At 41.5% G+C, this 20,046-nt stretch overlaps 2 protein-coding genes across 12 annotated transcripts in view; one reads left to right on the plus strand and one right to left on the minus strand.

Annotated features, from left to right (window-relative positions):
• Nucleotides 1-20,046, minus strand: part of map2k4b (mitogen-activated protein kinase kinase 4b) — a 42,153-nt gene that overhangs the window by 17,319 nt on the left and 4,788 nt on the right. For 2 of the 5 annotated variants that reach the window (XM_049759682.1, XM_049759679.2), the window contains one exon: nt 17,048-18,765. In XM_049759682.1, coding sequence (XP_049615639.1) covers nt 18,652-18,765 — 114 coding nt within the window. In that variant the 3' untranslated portion in view covers nt 17,048-18,651. Of the gene's footprint in view, nt 1-3,444; nt 3,960-17,047; nt 18,766-20,046 lie in introns of those variants that run through there. The other 3 variants (XM_049759683.2, XM_049759684.2, XM_049759680.2) reach the window with 3 other exon arrangements.
• Nucleotides 877-17,182, plus strand: myocd (myocardin). Of its 7 annotated transcripts, none has more exons than XM_049759668.2 (13): nt 877-1,250; nt 4,961-5,026; nt 7,949-8,104; nt 9,676-9,860; nt 10,172-10,276; nt 10,341-10,648; nt 10,716-10,869; nt 10,958-11,473; nt 11,590-12,081; nt 12,210-12,356; nt 12,557-12,670; nt 13,252-13,309; nt 13,957-17,182. In XM_049759668.2, the coding sequence occupies exons 1-13, from the start codon at nt 1,196-1,198 to the stop codon at nt 14,463-14,465; spliced, it is 2,865 nt and encodes a 954-aa protein (XP_049615625.1). In that variant the 5' UTR covers nt 877-1,195; the 3' UTR covers nt 14,466-17,182. The 7 variants fall into 7 exon arrangements, with proteins under 7 accessions (XP_049615625.1, XP_049615624.1, XP_049615631.1 ...); XM_049759667.2 differs by having other exon boundaries at nt 880-1,250; nt 12,207-12,356; XM_049759674.2 differs by lacking the exon at nt 7,949-8,104 and having other exon boundaries at nt 881-1,250.

Here is a 20,046-nt window from a genome sequence, read left to right on the forward strand (position 1 = left end):
TAATCCCCTAGAACAACAATGTCTTTTTTCATCACTCAAACAATCATTACTGTAAATGTCACTGGTTTATGTATTACATTGCATTCCAGCTTCAAATGGATAAACAAGCTCAGAGAAGGCCTTGGCATGACCAACAGACGGACGGACGGATCTTGTTGACGGATCGCTTAAAGAGGAGCGGGCAAGCGGCTTAGCTCTGCTCGGACAAATATCTAGCTGCTATGTAGGAGCTGGGCGAAAGGGGGACTTGTTAAATACAGAGTGGAGCATCTGCATCCAACTGCTGATAAGATAATCCTGTAGCTCAGCTGCCGGGAGAATGACTAGACTGCCACTTTTATTATACAATGCCACGAAACTTAACTTCATATTTTCAGCTATTCAAATTCAGTGCAAATTTAGACATACGATGAATTTTCCAACCGACGGCCTCTTGACGTGCCTCTCTGTTCTGTTCCACTACTATTTTGCTTTCAAGAGTAATATCACAGCTGGATGCTTCTATAAAAGATCGGAGGAAGCATGAAAAGTTGCCTTCTACACCAAAGACAAATTCTTCAAAATATTATTTCTGCCTATAAGTGTTTCAAACCACACATCAGACACTGGAAGTTTACTTGTGACAGTTCGAACTAATCATTTGCACCAAACGTACCCGTACATTTATACGTGTGTAGGTCTGATTCATGGAGAGTGTAAAAAGTTTTTGGAAAGCTGCAGCTTGAACTTTTTCTGTGACTCTCCCTCCGCTCTCCCCTCCAATAACACACAGCAGGGCTGATAGGCAGATATATTTACACTGGTATCATGGGAGGAAGAAGTCATCAGCCAAACCCCGTCCAGCCTCCGGCTCCTCTTTAGCGCAACCCCCGGGCCGCCTAGCCCCTCCCAGAGCAGGGCATATCTCTGTGTGCTTCTCCTGACTCCGAGCTCAGAGCTCTCAGCTTAGATGGGACCAAAGCCTTAGCAAGACTCACACACTTCCACATCAATCCCCCGGGGGAGAGAAGGGGAGCACTCGGAGATCCATCCGCCGCCTGCTGTAAACACCATTTCTGCAAGGTCTGTAGATGAGATAGGCAGAGTCTACTCCAAATCATCTCAGTCTCGGGGTCCAGAAGACACCAAGACGGGCCCAGGTGTGCGTGACTGTATCTTGCAACTTTTGAACCCTGGAACTGTACTCTAAAGCATTATGACTCTTCTGGGCTCTGAACACTCCATACTCATACGAAGCAAGTTTAGATCAGGTAAGGACTTGATGGTTTTACACACCTGTTCTTTTCGAGGTTCTCCAGATCAACATGTGTGCCTTTTGCAAGTGGTTTGCCTGTCAACACATCTCACAACGGCGGACTCATTACGCTCTTCCCTGTCCTCAAGAACGACTTGTGTTGACACTCACGATGCGCTCCTTAGCTCCAAGCGACAGGTGCTCGTAATATGCAGGGATACGAGACGAGGCAAACGTGAAAGGATGCTCAAAGAACTTTCAATGGCTTGGATGTTTTTCTGTCATACAAAAATGTGCCATTCAAGAGTGGCGAGTGCACTTGTTGCACGTCAGCCGCTGAGAGAAACCAGTTACTTTGACACTCTGGCTGGGTGCATACTGATAAAGGAGATTGGGGACTGCTGCAAGGTTGGAGGTTATCTCAATAAGGTTGAATTGGAAGCTAATGGTGCATGGATGTGGGTGAGTGGACCTGGTACTGATTTAAATGGCCGCTTATGTTATATACCAATTACATTTTGTCTTTAAGATTCATTTATCGTTGAATGAAAAAAAAAAATGTCCAGAATGCAAAGCACTTCCTGGATTGTTTTATCGTGAGTTGCCAAAATTTGACGCGTTCATTTGAGGCCGCAAAATATTTTGCCAACAAACAAAAACAAACAGCGTACACGCCGGCAGCTCCTTACAGGAAGGGAAAACTGTCGTTTGATTTTTGTGTCATAAACAGAAAATAATGAGGATAAGCATGTGGAAGATGGACGGATGGACGGATGGATGGATACTTTCCAAGATGTGATCTGAGCATGCGTTTGTGCACTCGACTTTGTATACAGTACGTACGTACGTATGTGTGCAACACTGCCACCTCCCTGAAGAAAATCAAACTGATGGTGGCACAGATAGAAGCTCATTTTGGTTTCCAGAAAGCTCTTCTTTTTCAAAGTAACGAAACTGAATGCTGCACGTACTGAGATAACAAGAGCATGTGTCTGAAAAATGTAATTGCATTGGAGGAGCGGCGGACTAAATGGGCCTTTTCCTTTTATGCTGTTTAGAGTAGATTGGCAGGGTGGGAAATGACCCAGCGTGCTCAAGGGAACACGGGCGGGATGCTTCACTACAAAACGTGATGTTCAGGTTGGGTGAGGAGCTAGCTGCCTTAATTTGTCACAGATGTGGAGACAGACGTCTTTATTCCCATAAAGGTCATCTTACTCCAGATCGAATTGATGATACAGTCAGAAAGGATTAACCTTGACAAGGCTGAATTCATGAGTTGAAAAACTGTGCGTAAGGCAAGTAAAACGACTCGTAAATTCAACTGCGGTCAGGCACTTTTGGTTTTGCTTTTTTTTTAACGGTAGAAGCTCGCATTTTATCGAAGCATTTAGACTACCAATTTGCTGATCATTTTACAAGCCGCATTATCAAAGCCATGGGAACTGTTGCTGCATGGTTGAATTTAAAAGATAAAGATCTGACTTTAAGTGTTCCCCGCGGACCGACCAATGTTTTGGGTGAGCGCGTAACGGACTGCTTCTCATGTTGCTTTGATTAGCAAGTCAAATAGCTGACTGATAAGGTGTCAAAAAAAATCCAACTGATGTCACAGGGTGTCCCCTACTGCCAAATCGACCGAGTTACAAAAGCAGATCCTACAAATAAAAAATGTTTATATGGTCCTCAAGTCATGTAGCAGTTGTATTTTAAGTGAATCTTTAAAAGTTGCTTCCTTTTCAATTATGATTCAGTGCGTATCTGAACATCACTAAAAAAAAAAGTCCAGCTGTTGACTCTGAGTCAATGTCAGTGAATCGGATCCATGGTTTTTCTGCAACGACCTGTTGACTCTTCTCCGTACTACCTCAGGCTTACTTTCACAAATCTGCCAAAGATTGTCCGGCGTGCATGGGGATAAGATTGGCGAGTTTATATTCATGGGAATTCACGGCTATTGCTCTAAAATAAACAGTAACATTCTATTTAGGAATACCTGTTTATGAGAACTTATACAGTTGTGCTCGTACATCTCTCCTGAGCACATTTCTGTCTGCTTGAGGGGAAATTCTGGGAATTGATGTTGGAAATTCGACCTGGCTCATTAGCAATATTGACTTTGTGTGGAACTTCTTTTCATTCCTACATTGTGCCTTTTTCAAATCGCAATCTCACCGCATGTAATTATCGTCACTTTACCAAAGCCCGACCAGGCAAAGAGACGATTTATTGACACAATAAATCTGAAATGTTGTAAATATGGTTTTGCATTTATGTACCGGGACACCCACATTGGAAAACAAATGAGAAAAAAGGGCTCATACGTTTGAAAGTCCATAACAATGAGGCAGCTGGTGTGTGTCTCACAAAGAATGATTAACTTTGAGACGAAGAGTTAAAATCATAGACGATGCGATGCGGAGGCTTTTTGGGACAGAAAACACCTGTTTCCTTTTGCCGACGAAATATGTGCTGCTTTTGGAGAACATGGAACAAAACCCCAATGGGGGCTGTTTCCGTTCCGTGTTTTGGTCATCGTACATTCCGCAACTACATCCTCTCTGTTATGATGCGGCTAACAGGTCATGACTTGTGTCACTGTAAACTAAAGCAGATGTCAGATGGAGAAGCTTAAGCGCTTCCACTTACATAACAAAGATGCTTTACTGCAAATGCGTCGTGCTCGCTTACCTGTGCAGCCTGACTTCAAATGGGACCAAAGCACCTGAAACAGAAAATGACCAAAAAAAATGAGAGTCTGGAAAAAAGGAGGAACATTTCATACGTGTGTGTCACATCCAAGATGTCAGAAGACCTTCAGATAGCAGCAGGGAGGGAAACAAAGACAGAAAGGATAGCCACCGACCGACACAAGTCGACCGACAGACACGGGGGAGTCTTGATGTTTATGACCTTGTACTCCCACATAGACTCGCTCTTCTTGTACAATTCAACATACACACATGAAACATGCAGGAGTGCGCGCACACCCTCAGGACCACACACTGCTCAACAGATCTGTTTAAAGCCAGGAGCACTGTTTATCGCTGCCGACATCCTGCTCGCAGAAATATTTGTGAGCAAGCTGCTTTGTTTTTTTTCTCCCTGTTTGCACAGAATACATACGTGTGTTCATTCCATCAGATTGCGTGAAATTCACATTTTCGGTCAAAAATACTAATCGATGATGAAATTCAACAAATAAACAACTATTTTAGTAATCTGGTAATGGTTGGCCTTCATAGATATTCCCTAATGTAAGCCTATTAATAGTAATGATTTATTAATTTGTGTAGTCATCCATGTTTATCTTTAGTGTTTAATCAAAAACTTGATATTTGCAAACATCTGCTTTTACTTTGGAAAACAATCACCGCATCAGTACCAGAATTGATTTTAAAAAAGTCATTGCTGATAAATAGTAAATGGGAGAAAAATCACGCAAAATGAAACTTTACCTGATTATTCGATTCAACGATGGAATCATCAAAAGAATAATCAATTGTGAAAATATAGCGTTCATTTCATCAGCAACGTGTCAGTGTAAAATAAACATGCATCATGCTTTGAATTGATCTAAGGCTAAGCAAATATAATTTCCCCTGCTTTTTTTTACTGTCCCTTTCATTCCACTTCTTTATTTCTTGCCTTCTGTTTGTCTTGGCTATCTGTCTGCCTGACTCTGTCATCATCCTCTTCCTCCCTCCCTCCCTCCTCCACCTTCAGTGCTACAGTTAAGACTTCAGCAGAGGAGGACACGAGAGCAGCTGGCAGACCAAGGCATCATGCCTCGTGAGTAACACCCGCCAACACAGCTGCAGACGGACACATACACACTCTTGAAAATAATATCCCGACATGGAGTCTTGGTAGGCCTCTGCATCAATCTTTGGTCCTTACATTGAAGACGATGAAACCGATCAGTGTACCGATATAATAGGTTTTATTTTATATTACCAATATTTACGGAGAGTAGCATTTTTATTTGTTTTAATTTCTTTTTATTTAATAATTAAGGTAAAAAAACATCCTTACACATAAAAAAAAAACAACTACACAACCCAAGAAAGGCTAAAAAATAACAACAAAATCGAAGTCCACAAATATTTCAACATGGTCAATAAATATCAAAGTCCGGTGTATCCATATTAGTCTTTGGGGCCAAAACATAAACAACTTTTTAAAATGCCTCAGAGTACCTTTAAGATTTTTTTAAATAAAAATAAATCCTTCTTGTAATAGTATAATAGAGTTCATATGAATGCTTCCATGTTTAGCATCTTGGAGGGTTTTCCCAGCTAGCTTCTGCCATTCTGTGCATGCCGCAACAGCAAACAAAGTTTTAACGTTGCATGCATGAAATTTCATTGTGGTTGTTGCTTCTTACAATTCTTGATTGTGCTGCTGATTCTTTATATTTTGTTTGCATGCTCGTTTTGTCTGTTTATACTTAAGCAACTCAATAACTGGGATAGGTTGTGAAATTTTCATCTTATATATCGAAACTAAACCTTCCAAAAATCTTAACAGTACTATAGAGTTTTCCTGATTCAAAGTGGATAAATAGTATTGTTATTCCACTAGCAGCTGGACCATGCAAAAAGGGTGCCATTGCAACGAGACAGCACGGCCAGTGAGTCAGCAGACAAGTGGCTGAATGACCACCGTGGAATGCTTTCATGTGGAGGACGCACTCAGTCCCAATTTGATATGCGACCACATTCGCATCGACATGACCTGTTTACAACACTGCATTTCCGTACAGAGCGGCACCAAACGAGACCTGCCAAATATTGACTTCAATACTTGAATGTCACCTGAGACATGATGCTGAGGACACGTAGACCCGACGGGAATGAGAGTGCACACAAATCTAGATTTGCGGCCTTTCCTGCTCTTCAGGTCAGGCCTATGCAGTAATACTTTAGTATTGACTGCCCTCTCTCTATCCATTCTCCAGGGATTGCCAAGTCTTCATATTCATTGTATCTAAATTTGATGCTGACCTTTGGAAATACACACAATTAAGACTCGCTTGACTTTTTTGTAGGATTTGTATTGTTGCGTTGATATGATTTTCCCGCGTCTCAACATGACGGTTGAACTTCAAGCAAAGGATTTGTTGAACCGTATCTTTGCCATCCCCAGATAAACGGTTGGTAAGTGTGCAAGGGAACAGAATCCAGAAGTCCGTCCGGCACTGTCCTATCAGGTTGCAGGAGGCTGTCACTGATAAGGCAGCGAGCGGAAATACAACTCATTTCAAATGGCTTTTTATCTATTGATTACAGGAAAGTGGCATGAGTTTATTCCGTTTCATTTTAGCCTTAAACCCAATGATGCAAGTTTTCAGAAGAGTGCTTGCCTGGCAGCATTATTTTGGCGAGGTAGACGGACGGACGGACGGACATGGCACCGGGCACGGAGGGAACATCTGCTGTTTATTAGATTTAGCAAGCATCCCAATCGAGCCCTTCTGACTGGTGTGTAAATCCTTTGTGGATGGAACGATTCCTGCCTAATGCACCATACGTTCTAGCTCTTAGTGTTGTGTTTACCTTTGACAAATACAGTCAAAAGGTATATGTATTACAATGGCTTTCAAGTGTTTTAATTCGACCGGTGAATGTTTGAAAGTGTGTAAGCCAGCTTCAAACTCAGCGGATCGTGTTGCAGTCTACCTATGTGGGCCAGATTTGCAGTTGTTGAGCAGGTTTTTAGGCAGTTTGGTTACATTGTTTAAACAATCTTAAAACTCTGTGACATTAAATCAGGCCGGCGAGAGACAGGAGAGGTGTTTGGGACAGCAGGACAGACTCCACGGCTATAAACAGATGATGATGTCATCTTGACGCTGGGCAGCAAATGGCTTTTCAAAGTTACTCTTGAAGGAAGACTACTTCATCCCTTTGATGAATCATTTGTGCAGTTTTAACAAATTCATATTTTTTCAAAATCTAATTTGATGTGTACAATGGAAAGTCCAAGTCAAATCAGATCCCATGAAGGTGCAGTTGCTTGATTTTTGAGAGCCACAAATGAATAAAATATGATATTGGCAGAGATATCATCTTGAATTCGGGATTGCTTTTTTTAAATATAATGTTATACGTTTTTCATCAGATATTAATACCCTCTTCAGCGCAAATATCCTTCATTTGCTCAAATTCAGTTTGACCAAATAAGTTTTGTTACTCTTCCTCACACTCAGATCATCCAAATGATTTGGTGTGCTGTGCTCGCCTCATTTCTCGTCCAAGCAGGTTTGCCCTGGATGTGATTATTTGTACTAGCTTAAACGGAGCGAGATTGTGAAAGATTGAACATTTCACCTGCTGCAAGACCTTTAATTACAGCCAGTTCATTTATTTGTCCAGTAAGTCTCTTGCTATACATGGCGTGAGGCCGCTGGACAGATGACAGATACGGGAAGAGTAGAAAAGCACAATATGAAAACACTTGGAGTTCCTCAGTTAGCTTTGGGTGCATTTTTAACCCACACAAAAAAATGCAAAGCAAAAAAATTAGCGTTTGTTCAATTGAGTCAGTTCATATCTAGTGAACGCTATTGAATTCTAATTTCAGATTCAGCCTTAAAGTGCGTTGACTGCAAAGGTATTTGAGTATGTTTCCCGAGTAAATGCAATCCGATATTCGAGTCTACGGTATCCCTCCCGTGTTGTTGATGGTGTGGCCCTGATGTGTGTTCTCCAGACTCGGCCTCAGTCAGCTCCTCACTGGGGGACCAAATGAGGTTAAAGCGAGGCCGTCTCGCAGAGGAACTCAATGAGAAACTGGCTCTCAGGCCAGGGCCCCTGGAGCTGCTCCAAAAGAATATCATTCCGCTAGACTCTGCCCTCACCATGACAGGTATCAGCAGAGAGATGACCCCCCCCCCCCCCCACCCCATTAGAGTATTAACACACCATTTAGTGCACCTGCAATTCAACATTAGCATTCTCAGCATGCCTGATTCGAAAGAGCATGCTGCTTTTCTAATTACACCTGAATATAATTGAGCACACTTAATCATACTGCGAGGGGGCACTTGAGTTGATGTGAGTTTACTAAACACGACTCCACTTTTTATAATATTATACACAAAAAAGAATAAACAATGGGGGGAAAATGGATTGTAAAATACTAAGAAGATCAGCTATGACTCTCTGGAGTCCTTATTTTCAGCGATTAAAGTTCTGGTGTATTTGTCTTGAGGTTGAATCATTGTTTATTAGGGAGGTTCAAGTGTTTGGGGAGCCCTCTTGAAACACCCTCCTGCTCTCCTCTTTGATTCCAGCTTGGATGCACTTGATTTGGCTTGATTGCACAATGTCCGACCTGGAGCGGAATCCCCCTTGACGTCTTGAGCTGCCTTTATATCATTGCTGACAGTGTACATGTTTGACTATAGTGCTTAGCGGTTCTGTTTGCCTTGATCAGTCAGTAAACGAAAGATGCGGTCAACTGGTTTACACGACTGCTGCAGAAGGATACAAGTGCTTTATTGGGATGAGCCACAGCTGTATTTAGGCCCATGTGCTTTCTTGAAAGTGTGTTTTTGTGCTCAAATGTGTGTGTGTGTGGAGAGGGGGGGGGTTCATTTTGGCACTTGTATCAGCTTTAACGGGCACGTGTGGCTCCAGCGAGCCACCAACAAAGCCATCTGACGGGATCAGGCTGTGGCTTGCCTGCAGCATGAACCCGTCACCTTAAAGAGCTGAACCATGAGCACGGTTCTCCCGACCTGTGCAGTAATTCTGGAAAGTATGTGACCCACCATAACTCTTAAACAGCCACTTGAAGAGTGGAAGCTTCGTTCATTATGCCACCTCAGTCTCTTCACGCAATCTGATTGACGCGGTTTCAACATGAACATAAGTCTATTCAGCTCATGTGTGTGTTGCAGGGGGTCAGTGGGTTTCATGAGCCCACTAGCTTGATTGAAAGCAGAGATCTGTTCTGGCTTGTCACATGTTTGGATGCAAAAAGACAATCTTCTATCCCTCACACATACACAGCAATCTACACCACTGCGCTTTCTCAGATAGACACTCTCAGCTCGTCCAATCAGGACCAGGGCCATTGTCTAGCCAGCCAATCACAATGTGAAGTGGCTATGTCGGTGTTTAAGCAGAGCGGCGTAACACCTCCACACTGAGTGTGCACCAGGTGTCAGTGAGACATGCAAGTCAAAGGTGGCATGTCTAGCACCCATGAGCACACCATACAAACATATGAGCAATTTGATTTAATTTAAAAAAATGTATCCGTTTTTATTTTCATAAAGGGTCAATAAATCAAATCTGGGCCAACTTTTCTTTTGCAAATATTTTTATCTACCTATTTTGTGTTTTCATAGCTACATACTCAAATTTGGTTTTGAACCAAATCAAACGAGTCACATCCTTGAATCATATTGTGTGGATCTTCTATCTTTCCAGTAAACCATGGCAAGTTCCCCAAGCAAGAGGACTCGTATGCCTTTGAGGAGGACAGCAGCAGTGAAAGCCTGTCTCCCGAGCAGCATCACAGCGACGAGTCTCAGGGTTCGGCCTGCCCTTCGTCTGAGCTGGGCGGCAGCATGCCCTCGTCCTCTTCCTCACCTACACTAAGCAGCACACAGCAGGTACGAGCAACCTTGGAAAACATTTATTCATGTGACTGGTTTGGCCTCCATCCCCATCTGCTTGTTTGTGCCCACTTTGACGGGTTATATAGTCTGTCATATCTTAATCTGGTCTCCCACCCTGTGGCGTCAGAGTAAACTACATCCTACTGGAGGGGGTTGGATGGATGAATATTATTTTGTTTCTTTGTATTTTACATGCAGAAGTAGTATAAAAATGCCAGAGGTACAAAACAAGATCAAACGCAAGTCGCAAAATGATACATTCATAAATATTGATCCCGATATATTTTATATTTGTTTGCGAACAGGAGGGCACGACCAGAGAGCCGTCTGACCAAAGACGGGATGAAGGACTCTCTGGAGTTTGCAACAACCATGCCAGCCCCCCAATTCCAGTTCCTGCTATTGTCAAGGTTGGTTCATTAGGAATGTCAAGTTCTTATCTTTGATAAATATTTTGCATATGTTTCAAAACAGTCCAAGACATCGGACAAGAACCGCCATAAGAAACCCAAAGACGTGAAGCCCAAAGTGAAAAAGCTGAAATATCACCAGTATATACCGCCAGACCAAAAAGCTGATAAGTCGCCTCCACCTATGGACTCGGCGTACGCCCGACTCCTCCAGCAGCAGCAGCTGTTCCTGCAGCTGCAGATCCTCAGCCAACAGAAACACGCTCACACCAATTCCCAGTCTCAACAGCAGCACACGCAGATGCAGGGCCAGGCTCAGCAGCGACAGCCTGCCTTCAGTTACCAGCCGCACCCGCAGACGCAGATGCACAAGTAAGAACATGGCAAAGAGCAGAGACAATATCATTGAAACCAAAAGTGACAAATCTTTGATTTTTAGAAGGTCCAGTGATCAGCTGTCAGTTTGTACGCCCAGCGGCCAATCCAATACCGGAGACGGCAATTCTTCCTCACCAGTCAACACCGCATATCCCAACCAAAACATCTCCCCGGTAAAGCCTGGGCCGCTACCGGCCAATCTGGATGACCTTAAAGTAAGTGCTAGAGTTTATTACCATTGCGCGGTTCTAATTCTCTTCTTGGGAATGCCACGTAAATATTCAGGTTTTTTTGTTTTGCAAGGTATCAGAGCTCCGGCAGCATCTTCGTATTCGTGGATTGCCTGTGTCAGGTACCAAGACGGCTCTCATTGAGCGACTCCGGCCCTTCAAGGATTCCAATACGGGCTCATCTCCATCGGGCTCCTCCGATATCACCACAGTGACCTTCCCCGTGACTCCGACGGGCTCGCTGTCTTCTTACCAGTCTCCGTCCTCTTCCAGCACGCTTTCCCAGGGAGGCTATTACCCTTATCCCAGCAACTCCTCTACCCCACCTATCTCACCGGCATCCTCTGAGCAGTCCCTCAGTGGCTCACTCCCAGACAGCTTCAGCGATGTGCCTATGTCCTCTCCACCGCAGTTTGCTGTGCAGGCATCCCCAGGTCAGCTGGGCATGGATGATGGCCTGGGAGGGGCTGGATCCAGATCAGGAGAGGGTGGAATGACTGGCATGGATGCAGAAAAAGACAAAATGCTGGTGGAAAAACAAAAGGTGATTGAAGAGCTGACGTGGAAGCTACACCAGGAACAAAGACAGGTGAGAACCTAGTGTCGTACAAATCCCAGACAACTGGTTCATGAAGCAATTTTGAAGCTGTGTATGGTACAAGTCAGCATTCAGTCAAATATTTATTCTTGTACCATTGCTCTTAGGTTGAGGAGCTAAAGATGCAGCTTCACAAGAGAAAGCGTTGCTATGGCACCATGGCACCACAAGGCACCATCACTCCATCTGAGCCCCACAATCTACCCATGCATAATCAAACTCCAGAAATGATGGGCCATCATCCCTACCAAGTGAACATCAAACAAGAGCCAATGTCCTTGTCTTCAAGCTGTCCACTCTCAACTTCCAAACATATCAAGAGCTCCCCAGGGAACTGCATGGAGGACATGGGACAATGCAATAGCATGCTCCCCAATATGGGGGGTGATTGCGGGCCACATTGTATGAACTCGGGCAGTCCGTCCACCATGACTGCTTTCCTCAGTCCGCAGTGCTCGCCGCAAGATTCACCCATCGGAAAGCCTTCCGGAAGCCCCCAGCCATCGTCTCCGAGCAACCCTTACATGCCACCTTCCATGGGGAGGGACGGCTGCGCTCACCCTACTGCCCACTGCAATACCAGAGGATGCATTATGCAGGTATGAGCAAAGCTTAAATCATTAGTGAGACATTTAAGGTTGAAATAGTTCCCTTAGAGGAGACTGGGCTTTGGCTTGATGGTTACGACTGGATAAGGCTTTAACATTGAGCATCTTGTCTTCAGCAGGTACCCCATAAGAATGGTTCTCAGCCCGTCAACTGTTCTTATCCTACCGACCAAAGAGGCCTTCAGGGAGTTTATTCCAATACATCTGATTATAGCCTCAATCACAACGGCTCAGCCAAGCCTGGCAACCCAAATATGCAACCAAAGGTAAAGAACAATTCAATAGATTTCCCTGATTTGTCCTTTATTTCCGTGACATTTTGGGGGTTTTTTTGCGACCATAAAACCGCCATTTACAAAGACCCAATTGATTGTTCCTTCAACTTTTTTTTTTCTCATGACTTAAAAAGAGCCGATTGGTAAGCTCCACCTCAGAGCTAATGTCACTTCTCACCTGTTTCATGTAGATGTCATTTTTGCCCCCTCCTCGTCACGTTGGCCAAAAGTGCCAAGTCTCCTTCAATAGTTCACATTCGTCTGACTTAAGCCAGCTCCCATGCTATGAGGATGCAATCATGCAGGTAAATTTGAATCCAAGCTTCAAATTCTACAAATCATGGCTGGCCCTTCATTTATTATTATTAGCATTATTATTATCATTTTGCCAACTGGCATTTCTCTCCATTCTGCCATCATCTGTTGTATATCTTTCTTCTTGTATTTGCTCTATCCTCTGCACTGTTTTTGGTTTTTATAGTATACTGTATTTATTTTTAACCACGCATAATAAAAGGTCAATTATAACCGTTTCGATTCACAAATGAAGTCACTGAACGGATTAAAATTGTGAACTAAATTTCTACTGAATTGTAAATTACATGTTGGTCAGGGTCATTAGCAAAAATAGTACAGTAAATACAGTAAGACTTTATTTATTTAATAGAGTAGTCGCATGTACTTACGGTAGAAAGAAAAGCAAAAATAAATCAATTAAAAGCCATGAAATCCAAGAAAATAACCCACCTGAGCTCCAAAAAAGCATCTGCCAACAAACATTCTCAAGAAATGCTTCAGTAACTGTTCTGCTAATCTGTAGACTGCTTAATGGCTTCATCTGTTCCTCAATCAATATTATTTACATTCAGTAATGTATGTCTTACAGCAACTGACCAGAAGTCAACAGATGGATGAACTTTTGGATGTTCTCATAGAAAGTGGAGGTAAGACAAATGTTCAAATACGTAACTCATCTGCAGGAGCATTAGATACGTAGCCTCGCCCAATCTAATGGATCCACTAAACAAGCTCTCAAAATAATCATATTAAAAAGGTTAGAATGCGCACTTTTGGGATCAGCATTCATGTTCTACATTGTATTTACAAATTACAGTGACGTGAGCCACACGACCAAGAGACACGTCTTAGAATTCTGCAGAATAGCTCAACATTATTGTTTATTTGGAATATTTGGATTTGTGTCACACTTGGTTTAATATGTTATTTGATGCGAAGCAGGAGAGGTATTTCTTTGCTAAGCAAAGCCGCCCTTGTTATTATTCCTCAATAAATATACAGGCCTGCTAGTGGAAAAATAAAATCACCACCTTGAACTGCTGCTGAGCAACACTTAGCATGTTTGCATTTGATCAATTAGATCAGGGGTGTCAAACTTTTTTTTGTCGCGGGCCAAATCGTAGTCATAGTTTCCTTCAGATCGCCATTATGACCATAGGATGGTCTACCATACATTCATCTATCAATACATTTAGTATAACGAAACATCTTCTTTCCCTTCAAGAGATGCCAGCTAATGCCAGAGAAGAGAAGGAGAGGTCCTCTGTAACCAAAGTCATTCCTGTGTTCTCAGGGTACCCCAGCCTACTGGTCCCAAGGCTCCACCGCCACTACGACCACCATTCACCCACACAGCTTCACTATGACCACCTGGAGACTCTGCTGGGCCCAATGAACAGGGGAGGGGAGCCCATCTCGGTGAAGATGGCCACGGATGACGGGCACCAAGAAGACGACGGCGGGAACAGAGACAGCGAAGGATACGGCAGTCCCCACAATCACCAGCGCCACCCTCACCATCCCCAACAGGAGAAGGTCGGGGCCAACCGAGATCTGCTGGACACACCTCTTTCACCGCTCAACAAGGTGTCTGCTATCCCCGAGGTGCAGGGGATGGTCAGTATGGCTTTCAGTGAAACACCGTGGGAGACCATGGAGTGGCTGGACCTGACGTCACCGACCTCAACCACCGCCTTCAACGTGCCGGCGCCCATTGTGCCGAGCATTTTCAACGCAGAGTTCTTGGATGTCTCTGACATTAACCTAAACTCTGCTATGGACCTTCATCTGGAGCACTGGTGAACACAGACGCTTGGACAAGCCAAAGGCAAGACAACATGAGCTAGGAAAGTAATCTAACTCAGAAGAACAATCTGGATTCAGGCCAATCCTGAACCAACACCAGACTTTAACATGATGCACCTTATGTGTATGCTATGGGATTAAGATCAATTCAGTATTTAAGGAAACTATTTTTAAAAAATACATGATCTTGTATCAGTATAACAAATCTTATGTTTTCCCTTTGCCCACATTTATTTCAAGTGATATAGAAATTGGTAATACGATAAGCAACTAATTAGGTGCTAGGATATGTTTTCCTTGAGAGGGGGCCATGGGGTGGCCGAGGATATTTTAGGTGGTCCCAAAAACAAACAAAATTGTTCTGAAAGCACTGAGAAACAAATAATGTGAGAAATGATCACAGAAATGTCATTATAGGGGCCATAAAGATTCATCATACACAAAAGCGGTACAATACTAATCCGAGGCCACTAGTTTTAGGGATTAGGTTTGTGTCTTTTAATGTAAATATGAACAAAAACTCACTACGCACCTTTAGTTTAATTGATACAGTATTTGATACACTTGCATTGCTTTGTGATATGAATATGCCTTGAGTATAAAAGTCTACACACCCTTGAAGAATTGCCTGTTTTTGTGATGTAAAATATTGAGATCAATTTTTTTCCCTCCAATAATGTGACCAACAATTGTAAAACTCATTGAAGGAAAAATGAAATAATTGAGATAATATTGTTGCACAAGTATGCACACCCTGAACCAGTCACCTTCAAACATTTTTAATGGGAGTTTGCCACCAATCAAAGGAGTGATGGAATAATTTGCTTGGTGAACTAGTTGTAGTGCTTGACTCCGCTAAATGACACTCTCTGTTCAGCATCATTTGAAGTGCCTCTTAAATAAATTCCAGATGTTCTGGTCGACTTTTCCGAATATTTTCTCTGTTGTGAAAATATATTTATGTTTTCAGTTGAGTTGTACAGATTATTCTTCAAAGTGTGTGTGGGGGGGGGATATAGATTGTGGAATGATTGATCTTGGTCTCTCTCACTTTTTTTTTTTAATATATATAGTATATATCACAAAAACCTTTAAATAGGGTGTGAAGATTTTTTTTTTTATATGCATTTGTACAAAGATGCCTGTCATTCCTTTGAGGGACCCTTTTAACTCTAAACTCTTAATTGTTAAAAAATATTTATCCATGGAGTGGCAATTTTAAAAACAAATTTTGCATTTATCTTCCAAACTGCTTATCCTCACAAAGGTCGTGGGCGTGCTGGAATGCTTATGACAATGATTTTGATCAGCAGAAATACATTTTCATTTCTGCTTCCACGCAAACAATGTTAAATCAATTGAATTGTAATCTATTTTTCTAACAAATACTTTCCGTCCTAAAATGTTCACCCCCTTTTAACTCAAAACCAAGTACAATTATTTATTTGGTGAAATATTCTTTGTACTGTTTCATGTATTTATGCTGACATTCCTTTCTATTTCGAGATTGCCGCTTATTTTGAATGAAATTGCCAACTCCAGTGCATCCGTCTTTTAAAATGTGATGCAAACTGAAATAGCCACATTTTCTTAAATCATTTGTCATAAGGAATTGTCCATTACGAGCACTTGTGGATAATAAATGTAATATATATAAATATACCTGTATACAAATTTCTACTGTGAATATTGCCTTAAAACTCACCACAGCTGTCTTTTACCAAGTACGTGCCACAATTAGCTGTTTGACTTTGTTACACATGTAAATACTTAACACGCGTTTGACAGCTCTTTGCTTTCTTGTGGAATTTGCTAGATGCAAGAATATGTTTTTTTTTCCCCCAAAAACATCTGACTATTACTTTGAGTACATTTTCCATGAACACATATTCTCTGCAAACCAATTTATTGTTACGTTGGACATGGCAATAGAAAATTCAGCTTTTCCCTGCTCCAAAGAAAGAAAACACCAAAACAAAATAGATTAACAGTTAACTTGCTTTTTGACACTTCAGATAATGCATTGGCGTTTATCTAGGAAACATTTTTCTTTATAGGAAAAACAATCACAGAGATTCACTGAAGCTAAGGCTATGAAGAAATGTAAACTCAATCATCCATGTATGCTGTATTTCTGTTTTATGTTTAAGATGTGCACTGTATATAATAAAATGTGTTTCCATTGGTTATTTACTGTGATGAAAATGCATGGTTCAAATTGCCAGACAGTACTTGGACATTCGACACATGTATATCATTTGCTGTTTCAAGAAAACAATACATCACATAACTGATACTTTCTCTTGTCATTTTGAAATACATAAGTCAAACCACAAAGAATATTTTGGAATAATTTCCCATAGTTTCACAATCATACAAATAATAATTCCTAGCCATTACTAAATCTATTTTCTTTTTTTTTTTAAATGTACCTGACAGAAGCTGCAAAATTGCTTAGCCACTCATTTGTTGGTTGTTTTTTTAACTCCTGTGCAAAACAGAAAATTAAGCAATAAAATCACCACATTAAAATAAGAAGTGTACTTTTTTTTTAGGTAAAAAAACAACAATACATGCAGTCTTTTCCACAGGAACTTTATTGATAACCCTCGATAGACATACAATATAATATTAATTGCCCTTAATATTATTTTATAATCTAATATGAACATTCTAGTAGATTGCAATTTATACACGTATCCCAGTCACTGGGGCTAGAAAACATACCCCATAGGTGAGGAACAGATCTTTTTTTTGGTAGGTTTGCACCATTTCCGCATTACAGATAAAGACAGACAGATAAGTAAGTAGTGACAGAATTCTCCAGTTGACCTACTGCAATAATTTCAATATTCCCAATTTACGACCTCTCTGGCCCCTATTAGGCAAATTCTGGCATTTCCATTGAAATACATAATGTGGTGTTTTATTTCTTTTTTTGTTCAGTGCAAGAGCGACATGCTTAGAGGAACATGCTGAGTCCGTGTTTGACTATTAAAGTCTTTCAGCACTCCCAACAGTTTATTCGTGGCAAAAGTGGAAGAGGACGTTATTGAGCAGCATTTGTCGTTTTTTCCATTAGGAGGAGGAAACCCTTGGCAGGCTATTTCTAAAATAGTTGGACCTGTTTGTCTTTGTAATGCAGCATGGTGGATCTGTGATCAGTGTGGATGAGCAGTCAAACTGTACAGTGCAAGGACAGGATGCTAAGAGGCATCAAGGCCGACTCCGAAACTGAAAAGTCCACTCAATGATTTCTTTTCTTTTTTTTTTCAACCTGCACTCCCCACCAATCTCTTTGTTTTGTTCGACTGGGCCTTAATGGTCTTGCAAAACCTGCCCAATAACAGCAGATTAGATGCACTATATACATACACATATACATCAGTGGACATCAAGTAACTTTACATCAGGCAAGGATTGCATTAGCCAGTTTGTCAAGTCACAGAGATAAGCATTTATTTTGTCTGCAATAAAAAAAAAAAAAACTCACTAAATTGATCAGTGTGGTGTGAAAAAAAGCAGTTTTAAATGTAGATTTAGATATCCAATCATAATTATAAATAGTTCTAATAATATGCGAGTAAAAAAAAAAAAACAATGCTTATCTCGGTGACTTGATTGCAATTACAGGAGAGACGCAAACCGGGCTGACCTTGAGCGTGAGCATTAACTATTGCGGTAATTGTGTGTTAAGACAGACCCTCACAGTTTCCACATTGTAGCGCAAAAGAAGGACATGAAGCCACACAACCAGATCCAGAATGATTGACCCAGATAAGCGCGCTTTACATACTTAGAGTGCAGCTAAAATCCAAGATGGCTGTGTGTGTTTACAGAGTATGTCTAGCTGATTACATCTGTACATTTCTTCAGGAGGTGAACACACAAAAGTATACGTACAGTCGACAACGCACAATCCAATAGTGGGCTATTTTCAGCCATGAGCACCATTGCTCTGTCTTTTTATTTGGTTGATTCTTTTTTTTTTTTTGTGAACAATGAGTGACTTTAGATGAGGTGTGGTAGAATCGTTGGCTTAACAATATTCATCTATCTCACCGCACCACTCGTGTTCCTGTCTTCTTTGGAACGTGACTAAATTGGTGATTCTGTAAAAGTCCAGGAGCTAAGATTGCAGGCATTACCACACAAAGCTTGATGGTTTTTCCTCCCAACTCCTTCAGTCCACATACATAGGAGAGATGGGAGAGGTGGGGATCTGATCCAGGATCCGGCACACGTAGCTGGCCACATCTACAAAGCGCTCTTCGTACATGAGAATGAACGGATGTTTCTGGGGGAGACAAACACACACAACAGAGCTCTGATGTTATTTAAAAATTATAACAGTACAACATAAAAAAAAAAAAAATCAGATTTATATGTGACTTTGACTAATATCACATAATTCTACAAAACAAGTGTGGTGTAAATAAAAATTAAAAAAGTGAGTAAGTAGGGTTGCCAACTGGAAATATAAGTATACGTCCTGAACTGACTTGTAAAGGCTCGCACTTTGTCACATAATACCGAGAGAGCCAAAAATAGTCTGGAAAATGTTGATGGAATTAACGAGCGACAGTGCATAACGCCTTACAGCATAGGTGTCAAACTCAAGGCCCACCATGTCATGTTATGTAGCCCGCTAAGACAAATTGTGCATCGAATTCATGTGCCAATACTAAAATAGAAAATTCTCTTCACTTTAAAAAAATGAAATATATTGCTAGCAATTTCCATTCATCTTTTTAAAATATTTGAACAGTTTTGACTGATTTGGAAACTAGTTATTCATCAGTTTGTGTACAAAAATTGAATTTAACACCCGTGCATGACAGTAACGTTCCTAGAGTGCTCCCCTCCTCATCTTAATGATCCAAGTACTGTTGCTTGCCCAACTGGGTCGCAGAACAAAACAAAGCAGCATGAATGACAATGACATACCTTGGAGCGGCAATGCGAACAGCAGCAGTTGTAGGCTTCTCCCCAAAAAAAAAGAAGCAGTAACGGTTGCAAAAATACCGAGGACTGGGTAGCAGAAAATACACGGCTCCAAAAAGTGTGAGGAAAATATCCATTGTGATGTTTGCTGGCGCTTTTTTTTTTTTTTTCATAGCCCATGTTGGACTGACAGACCTCAAGCAATAAGCTTCCGGTGGTCGACGCATACACAACACTGGAGAAGCCCCAGACAAATTGCTTGTCCACCAGGCAACACCAGAAAATGTAAAGGATTTTTTTTAACCCTCTGATCAAGGTTAATATGGGATTGTCAATGTCAGCATTGTATTGTATTGGTGAATCGATTAAAACATTTATACAGTTTTAAGATAAGCAGGAAAGGTTTCTGTTTTTTATTTTGATAAGTTTCAGTGTTAAGGTTTTGATGGAGAAAGGGAGCAACGTTGTAAAGTTTCACTCACAAGAAAAACAAAATCACACTAAGAAAGGTGAAGGCAATCAGGTGGGAGAGTTGGCAACCCCATCACTAAGTCAAAAGTCAGAAGACAACAAGAACGCAAACAAAAGCATCTTTTATGTGGACTGCACTTCATAATGGATTCTGAAAAACATT

Source organism: Syngnathus scovelli, chromosome 21, assembly GCF_024217435.2.
Source record: "Syngnathus scovelli strain Florida chromosome 21, RoL_Ssco_1.2, whole genome shotgun sequence".
NCBI lineage: Eukaryota > Metazoa > Chordata > Actinopteri > Syngnathiformes > Syngnathidae > Syngnathus > Syngnathus scovelli.

Bases quoted from the DNA above. Each gene is read 5' to 3' on its own strand.
- myocd (XM_049759667.2), top strand. From the start codon at position 1,196: ATGACTCTTCTGGGCTCTGAACACTCCATACTCATACGAAGCAAGTTT. The intron at 5,027-7,948 runs GTGAGTAACACC...TGTGTTCTCCAG, and splicing joins AGACCAAGGCATCATGCCTC to ACTCGGCCTCAGTCAGCTCC. The intron at 12,082-12,206 runs GTATGAGCAAAG...TCTTGTCTTCAG, and splicing joins CCAGAGGATGCATTATGCAG to CAGGTACCCCATAAGAATGG.